This window comes from Lolium rigidum, chromosome 7 (genome assembly GCF_022539505.1).
Source record: "Lolium rigidum isolate FL_2022 chromosome 7, APGP_CSIRO_Lrig_0.1, whole genome shotgun sequence".
Lineage (NCBI taxonomy): Eukaryota > Viridiplantae > Streptophyta > Magnoliopsida > Poales > Poaceae > Lolium > Lolium rigidum.
Window position 1 is genome coordinate 315,571,520 of NC_061514.1, and position 9,103 is coordinate 315,580,622.

At 45.3% G+C, this 9,103-nt stretch overlaps 1 protein-coding gene across 1 annotated transcript; it reads left to right on the top strand.

Annotated features, from left to right (window-relative positions):
* The first annotated feature begins 263 nt into the window (after positions 1-263).
* On the top strand, positions 264-6,100 carry LOC124670313 (phospholipid-transporting ATPase 10-like). The gene is made up of 12 exons (XM_047206816.1): positions 264-1,276; positions 1,505-2,850; positions 2,934-3,044; positions 3,165-3,441; positions 3,524-3,612; positions 3,692-3,800; positions 3,944-4,147; positions 4,228-4,353; positions 4,464-4,562; positions 4,653-4,844; positions 5,071-5,357; positions 5,459-6,100. Exons 1-12 carry the CDS (start codon positions 845-847, stop codon positions 5,835-5,837), a joined length of 3,651 nt encoding a protein of 1,216 aa, XP_047062772.1. The 5' UTR covers positions 264-844; the 3' UTR covers positions 5,838-6,100.
* The last annotated feature ends 3,003 nt before the right edge of the window (positions 6,101-9,103 follow it).

Below are 9,103 nucleotides of genomic sequence, written 5' to 3' on the forward strand. Positions count from 1 at the left end.
TAATCTTCTCTTCCTCATATCAAATGGCTATTTCTCCACGAATTCCGATGCAGCCTCAAAGTCACCAACCGCATCGTATGCATCATCATCAAGCTTACTTGTCAAGTTCATTGGGGATGACAAGTCAACCACGGCGTGTCTTTGACTTAACGAGTGAGTGACGTTCCTTTCCCAAAACTAAAACTAATACTACTGTATTAACCCTATTTTTTTTAATGGAAATATCAAATGAAGCAGCTGCATTTGATAGACCAGAGCGAAGGTGAGGACCTCCACATCAACAACAAAGACTCTCCGTGGAGGTGGCACCAGCAACCGGTCTTCTTCCACCTCCCTCTTTTCCTTCACACACACCCACACCAGACCAGCGAAGAAGATTAGAAGATTGAATTAGTTGGTCCAGCTTGGCTTGCGGAGCTTCCCAAGCAGCAGACTAATTTTTCTCTCTCTCGGCAGCTGTTAGCTGATCAAGTCTTCATCCTCCTCCTAATCCTTCTTGTCTTGCCTGCAGTCTGCAGACAAACACATAGTACATAGGGAGTACTAGACATAAAGCGCCACGCATCTCGCCGGCGATTTTCCTAGGATTTCTACAGCTAAGCTAGCTGTCCGCCATTGGTCCAGTTGATTCCTTCCTCCGGCCGGCCACGGCCTGCTCGTTTCTTGATTGATTCATTGATTCATTCTTTCTCGGCGAAATCGCCATTGTTGCCAATCTTAGCTAGGATCCACGCACTAGCACTATAGCTGTAGCTGCAGCTGCAGCTTTGCTCTAGCTTGGAGGAGGACCAGCGACCAAGAAAGATTCCCTGCAGCAAGCAGAGAACACCTCGGCCTAGCCGCAATGGGCGGAACCGGCGGCGACGCGGGCCGGGGGAGCCGGCACCGGAAGCGCAGGCTGCTACTAAGCAAGCTCTACACCTACGCCTGCGCGCGCCGCCCCAGCGCGGTGGACGACGAGGGGTCCCGGATTGGCGGCCCGGGCTTCTCCCGCGTCGTCCACGCCAACGACCCCGCCGCCGCCGCGGCGGCGGAAGGAGGAGGGTACCGGTCGAATTACATCTCCACCACCAAGTACAGCGCGGTGACCTTCATCCCCAAGTCCCTGTTCGAGCAGTTCCGGCGCGTGGCCAACATCTACTTCCTCGCCGTCGCGCTGCTCTCCTTCTCCCCCATCGCGCCCTTCAGGTGGCAAACGGCGGTGTCGCCGCTCGTGCTGGTGCTCCTGGTCACCATGGTCAAGGAGGCCATCGAGGACTTGAGGAGGAAGCAGCTGGTACACTTCTTGGATCTGCATCTGCACCTTCTTCCAACTCAAACCAATTAAATCCATTTCAGCAGATTGGGAGGGGTTGGTGAAGCAATCAATTTCAGTACTCATTTAGAATGTTTGATGTCCTCCCATTTAGTTTGCACAAAAACAATTTACTGCTACTACTACCCTGCTTCTCTTCCTTGTACCCTGACCAACTTACTGAAAAAACATTGCCTGAACTTCATCCAGGATGTTGAGGTGAACAACAGGAAGATCAAGGTGCTCCAGGACGGCACCTTCCACCAGACAAAATGGACCAAGCTCCGGGTCGGCGACGTGGTCAAGGTGGAGAAGGACGAGTACTTCCCGGCCGACCTCATCCTCCTCTCGTCGAGCTACGAGGACGCCATCTGCTATGTGGAGACGATGAACCTCGATGGGGAGACCAACCTCAAGCTCAAGCAGTCCCTCGACGTCACCTCCCACTTACAGGACGATGACAGTTTCACCAGTTTCGGGGCCGTGATAAGGTGCGAGGACCCCAACGCGCACCTCTACTCGTTTGTCGGGAACATAGAGGTCGAGGAGCGGCAGCACCCGCTCTCACCGCAGCAGCTGCTGCTCAGGGACTCCAAGCTCCGGAACACCGAGTACGTCTACGGCGTGGTTATTTTCACGGGACATGACACCAAGGTCATGCAGAATGCTACCACTGTTCCTTCTAAGAGGAGCAAGATCGAGAAGAAGATGGATGGGGCCATCTACCTGCTCTTGTGTTCGCTCGTCTTGATCTCGGTCATCGGCTCGGTTTTCTTTGGCATTGCGACCAAAGATGATCTGCGAGAAGATGGGAGGATGACGAGGTGGTACCTCAGGCCCGATGACACCACCATTGTCTTCGATCCGAATAAACCGGCCATCTCCGCAGTAGTGCATCTCTTTACAGCCATGATCCTTTACGGGTACTTCATCCCTATCTCCTTGTACGTCTCCATCGAGCTCGTCAAGCTACTGCAAGCTAAGTTCATCAACAGTGACATCCAAATGTATCATGAAGAGAGTGATACGCCGGCTCATGCTAGGACATCCAACTTGAACGAGGAGCTGGGTCAAGTCCACACGATACTCACGGATAAAACCGGGACTTTGACTTGTAACTCCATGGAGTTCATCAAATGTTCCATCGCAGGCACGGCGTATGGGCGTGGAATCACCGAGGTCGAGAGAGCTATGGCGAAGAAGAAAGGTTCGCCCTTGATCGCCGATATGGAAATCGGTATCGAAGGCTTTCAGTCCGAGGGGAAATCTGCAGTCAAAGGATTTAACTTCGCCGATGAGCGTGTCATGGATGGTAAATGGGTGAACCAGGACCACTCCGGTGTGATTGAGAAGTTCTTCCGCTTGTTGGCCGTCTGCCATACATGTATACCGGAAGTCGACGAACAATCAGGGAAGATTTCATATGAAGCAGAGTCTCCCGATGAGGCTGCTTTTGTTGTTGCGGCACGGGAACTTGGTTTCACATTTTACCAAAGGACGCAGGCAGGAGTTTCTCTGCATGAGTTAGATCCCTTGTCCGGAGAGCAAGTTGACAGGTAAAGATTTGAACTTCAATTTTTCGTGTAAAAGTTCAGGAGTGACCTGGTTGTAACACAAACTTTTACCTTTTTTTTGGCAGATTCTATAAGGTCTTGCACGTCCTTGAGTTCAACAGTGCTCGGAAGCGGATGTCGGTAATAGTTAAGGACGAGGAGGGGAAGACATTTCTCTTTAGTAAAGGCGCTGACAGGTTAGTACTCCTATTCTCTTCAGTAATCTGCTGGGATGGACTCTGATGCCATGATGCATCTACTCTTCCTCTCTGTACTTATATGATGGCTATATCTTGACTTGTGCTCAACTTGTGCAGTATAATGTTCGAGAGGCTATCTAGCTCTGAGAGTACTTACAGTGAAGCGACGCAGCAGCACATAAATGAATACGCTGATGCTGGCCTGAGAACACTAGTTCTCGCATACCGGCAACTTGAGGAGGCGGAATATGCTAAGTTCGACAGGAAGTTCACTGCAGCTAAGAATTCTGTTAGTGCTGATCGAGACGAGCTGATTGAAGAGGCTGCAGATTCGCTAGAGAGGGATTTGATTCTTCTTGGTGCTACAGCTGTTGAGGATAAACTACAAAAGGGGGTGAGTAAATCTTCTTCCATGTTGGAATGCATGACAGTTCAAGACATCTCCTTCGTTTGCCCATGCTAATTTCCATTTCTAGGTACCTGAATGCATCGACAAACTTGCCCAAGCTGGCATCAAGATATGGGTGCTGACAGGCGACAAGATGGAGACCGCCATCAACATTGGGTATACCATCTGTCCTAGAAGTTTCCATGCTAATAGCAATATACTTTATGAACTTAGAATCTTATATTCGTTTTCACAGATATGCCTGCAGTCTACTCAGACAAGGGATGAAACAAATAACAATCACACTGGATACACCAGATATCATTGCCTTGGAGAAAGGTGGTGACAGAGCAGCCATTACAAAGGTAGAAAATTATTTCTTTTGTAGTTTATGCTATCTATTAGTTCAGTTTTTGGTTCTATAGTGCATTACGTAGGGTAACAAAGTAAGTACACAGCTGGTCTGTTTACACTATTAACACTGTTGCCTTTTTAAAAAATATTGCAGGCATCAAAGGATAGCGTTGTGCAGCAAATAAATGAAGGAAAGAAACTCATAAATGTATCTGCTAGTGAATCACTCGCTTTGATCGTTGATGGTAAATCGCTTACATATGCGCTCAGAGATGATACTAAGGGCATGTTCCTTGATCTTGCGACTGGGTGCAGTTCAGTCATTTGCTGTCGTTCTTCTCCAAAGCAGAAGGCTCTTGTAAGCATACATCAGAATTGCATTCTTCCATGCGGGAAATAGGAATGGATTCTGAACTGCTATTGTCATCCCTGTTGTAGGTCACTAGGCTAGTCAAAGCTGGAACTCGTAAAGTTACATTGGCAATTGGTGACGGTGCAAACGACGTAGGCATGATTCAGGAGGCAGATATTGGGGTAGGAATCAGCGGTGCCGAAGGAATGCAGGTTTGATACTCCCACACATGTATTACTGAAGTAGTTTAACTGAATGAAAGCTACAACATAATGTCTAGAAAAAAAATGTAGTGTTGTGATCATCTCTCTCTAAATCTCAGGCTGTCATGGCGAGTGATGTTTCCATCGCGCAGTTTCGCTTCCTCGAGCGTCTGCTACTTGTGCATGGGCATTGGTGCTATAGCAGGATCTCATCGATGGTACGCAACATAATTGTTGACATGTGTATTATTACTCTGCTTATGAACCATGTAGTTTTGACTGAATGTTTCGTTTTAATGGATCAACAGGTATGCTTCTTCTTCTACAAAAACATCGTTTTTGGCGTGACCCTGTTCCTGTATGAGTGCTACACATCATTTTCTGGCCAAACTTTCTACAACGATTGGTCAATGTCGCTCTATAATGTCCTCTTCACGTCGTTACCTGTGATTGCTATGGGTGTGTTTGATCAAGATGTTTCCGCTCGGTTTTGTCTCAAGGTACATACATATATATGTGCTCCCTTAATTAATTTTTGAAATCAAATACCAACCAACAACCAAGCCTTTCAGTCCCAAACAAGTTGGGGTAGGCTAGAGTTGAAACCCATAAGATCTCGAAGCCAAGTCATGGTTCCGGAACGTGAATAGCTAACTTTCACGCACCCCTGTCCATGGCTAAACGAAAAAAAGTAAATTCCTCACTGTTTCTGGAAATGCAATGCAGTACCCAATGCTCTACCAAGAGGGTCCTCAGAACCTGCTCTTTCGATGGTCAAGGCTCCTAGGATGGATGCTGCATGGTGTGGCCAGCGCCGTGATCATATTCTACCTCACGATCGCGTCGCTCAAGCACCAAGCGTTCCGCAGCGGAGGCGAGGTCATAGACCTCTCGACCCTCGGCGCGACCGCCTACACGTGCATAGTCTGGGCCGTCAACATGCAGATGGCTATCACGGTGAACTACTTCACCCTCATCCAGCACATCTGCATCTGGACCAGCATCGCCCTATGGTATGCGCTACTAAGTGGCAACCAAGTCATGACTGTTCTAAACATCGGTCACTCGTAATAATTTATCAAACTGACTGACACACTCACTGTGCTGGCTGCAGGTACGTGTTCCTCCTGGCGTACGGGGCGATCACTCCATCGTTCTCGACCACATTCTTCATGGTGTTCTCCGAGGCGCTGGGCGGCGCGCCAGCCTACTGGGTGGTGACCCTGCTGGTCTCTGTCGCGGCCCTCATCCCCTTCTTCACCCTGTCAGTGGTGAAGACGTGGTTCTTCCCGGACTACCACAACAAGATCCAGTGGCTGCAGCACAAGGCGAAGGCCGACGACCCAGAGACGGAGCTGGGCATGGTCCTGCGTCAGTTCTCAGTGAGGTCCACCGGGGTTGGCGTCTCAGCACGCCGCGATGCCAAGCTCGTCCGCGTCAACAGCAGGGTTTTCCAAGCAGACTCATCATCACAAGGTGATCAGTTACCATAGGACACCTATAGTAGCTCTCCTGTAAATATCAACAGGCAAGGTAATTAGGACTCAACTGTACATGACGAGGAGTAATAATTTTGTTTGTAGACAGTAGTTAAAGAAGGAGGGCAGGGATGTAAGTTTAATTAGGAGATCACTTAATTTCTTCCCCTCATTATTATTTTGGGGTTCATTCTTCCCTTCTTCTTTTAAATATCTTTTGTTCTTTAGTTAGACAAAATATCTTGATGGGAATAAAGCATGTATTTTATTTTTATCCACGAAAGAAATTGTGTCCTTGGGATTGATACTTGATACTGATGTATATTTCTGTCATTTTCTTCGTTGCAACATTTATTTATTGAACCAATGAAGGATGGAGCTCCTTGGCCCTTGGGGTTATGTCTTGTTTTGAACCACCAGCTGTTAAGAGGCACATTGACTTAACTATTAAAAAAACATGAAGTTAATGGCTGATTATACATGTTGCTCCATCCACTCTCTGAAAAAGTCGGTGTCTTCGATAATGGCATGGTTTTCAAATGCAACTTTTAACAATTGTTTCTATTATGTTGATAAACCTAACAAAGCTGTACGCATATGAATTTCAAGTATCGAATCTAAATATTTTAAACTATACAGTTAACATATGTCTAACAAAGCATCTTTTCAGGAAGTAGAAAACCATGATATCTTTTCATTGTACATAATGAGTATAACAGAATCTCGTGAAACATGCGTGATGGATATGAATTGACTGCCTAACAATTGACAGGAGAAAAGAAATTGTCAGATTGATATGATGACCGGCCTGAAAGCAACTGCCAGGAAGAAACTTCTTCTATTCATGGGGAACCATACCTTAGAGGCTTACGCATGAGGTCAAGGTCATCGGTCTTTGTTTTCCTTTTGTTCGTTCCTGCTTCTAGAAGAAGTCCTGCATGAAGAATTGCAGATAGTTAGGCCGACAACTAGGACACTTGCAAAATCTTACACGTGGCAAATCTAAGCTCGCAGAATCTACCCCCTTAAGGCCATGTTCGTTTAATCCCTCGAGAGCATGGATTGGCCTGGATTACAGTCCGATCCTAGTTTCCTAGCCCGGACCCCGGAAATGAAAATTTTCCAGCATGGTCTTCGCTTGCTCCCGGACGGAATTTTCTGCCCAGCATATCCTGTCTGTTTCCATTGATTTTGTCTGCAAAGAAATCATCCCCACCTGATGTCTAGACGAATTTCCCTGACAAGAGTGAGCAAGCCATGCCAGTGGATCTTGCACCTGGACCTGATGGTTTTAATGGTCTTTTCTTGAAGAAATGTTGGTCTATAATTAAGAAAGATTTCTATAAACTGGCAGCAGACTTTTTTTTAAAAAAAAGAAACTGTGTCTAGGAGGAACTAGACACTTTTTTGATATAGTAGAAGCGGGACTTGGCGTAACAATTCCGAAATTCGTTCCTGACAGGAACTGAATTCCGTCTGCGACTCCAACCACTGGGGTAAAGAATATAATGGATCATATATCACACTGGTGCCAAAAAAGCAAGTGCCTTTGCAGGTTAATGATTTTTTTAGATAAGGTTAATGATTTTAGGCCTATATCATTGACTAATGTGTGTGTGAAATTTCTCATCAAGTTGGCTGATAATAGACTGCAAGATGTGATTTTATCCTGCATTCACAAAAAACCAGTATGGGTTTCTCAGAGGAAGGTCCATACAAGACTTCTTAGCTTGGGCTTTTGAATATCTATATTTATGCCATGCTTCACAAAAGCCAATCATTATACTTAAACTGGATCTTGCAAAAGCATTTGATACAATTGAGCATGAGTCTATCCTACAAGTGATGCAACATAAAGGATTTAATAGGAAGTGGTTGAGTTGGGCCAGAACAATAAATTATGATAAGTCACAGACGGTTCCCATTAATGTTCCTGCTGATCTGTTAGCTGATCTTGCTAATGAATTTGGATGTCAAGTTGGTACTATGTCATTCACATACTTGGGACTGTCTCTTGGAACAACTAAGCCTACAATTGTTGAATTGTCTCCTTTGGTGTGCAGGCTAGAAAGGAAGCTCACTGCTAGCTCTAGTTTTCTGTCCCAAGGTGCTAGGCTGCAATTGATAAATTCTGCTTTGGCTTCAATGCCCTTGAATTTCCTATGTACTTTGCAGCTGCCACTAGGTCTAACCAAGCAATTGGATAGGATCTTGAGACACTGTCTAAGGAGAGATCAAGAGGGTCAACCTAAGCAATCTTTGGCAGCATGGGAGATGATTTACAAGCCTAAGCTGAAGGGTGGTCTTGACATCGTCAATTTTCAGAAGCAAAATGCTGCTCTATTGTTGAAGTTTTTGGATAAATTCTATAATAAGAAGGATATACCCTGGGTACAGTTGGTTTGGTCAGATCATTACCAGGGGAAAATTCCACATGAGGAGAAATTATGTGGCTCTTTTTGGTGGAGAGATATAATGAAACAAGTGGACAACTTCAGAGGAGTATCTGTCATTACTGTGGGAACATGAGATACTATCATGTTTTGGCAAGATAATTGGGATATTGATGGATCAGCTAAACCCCTCATGCTCAGGTTTCCCAGACTATTTTCCTTTGTGTTAAATGATAAAATGTCTGTGTTGCAAGTGTATGGGGCAGATGAGATATTGGATTTATTCTATAGGCCACTGTCCATACAAGCATTTCAGAAATTAGAGAAGTTGCAGATCATTTTACAGGAAAATCAGTTATTAGAGAGGAAGGATGAATGGCATTATTGTTGGGGTGAAAGTTATTCTGCTAAGAAATTTTATGATCATATTCATGCGCATCTGATGGTGCCTAAGGTTTATACATGGCTTTGAAAGTCTTGTTGTGTTATGAAGACTAAGGTATTTGTCTGGCAGCTTCTAGCTTCTATCTGATAGATTGAACACAAGAGATCTTTTGAGGAGAAGACATTGGAATGTCACAGATGATTCTCATTGTGTTCTTTGCCCATCCAGAGCTTATGAGGATAGATTTGCATTTATTCTTTCATTGCAATTCTAGTAGTAGAATTTGGAATTATCTTCAAATCGAGTGGCATCATCATGATGATTTGCACACTGTTTTGAGCCATGCCAAGAGAAGTTTTGGTCATCCATTTTTTATGGAAGTGCTTATTACAGCTTGTTGAAATATTTGGCTCATCAGATATGGAAGAATTTTTAGGCAGGAGAATGTGTCGTTCACTAGGTGGAAGACTAAATTTGTACAGGACATCACTTGGATTAAGGCC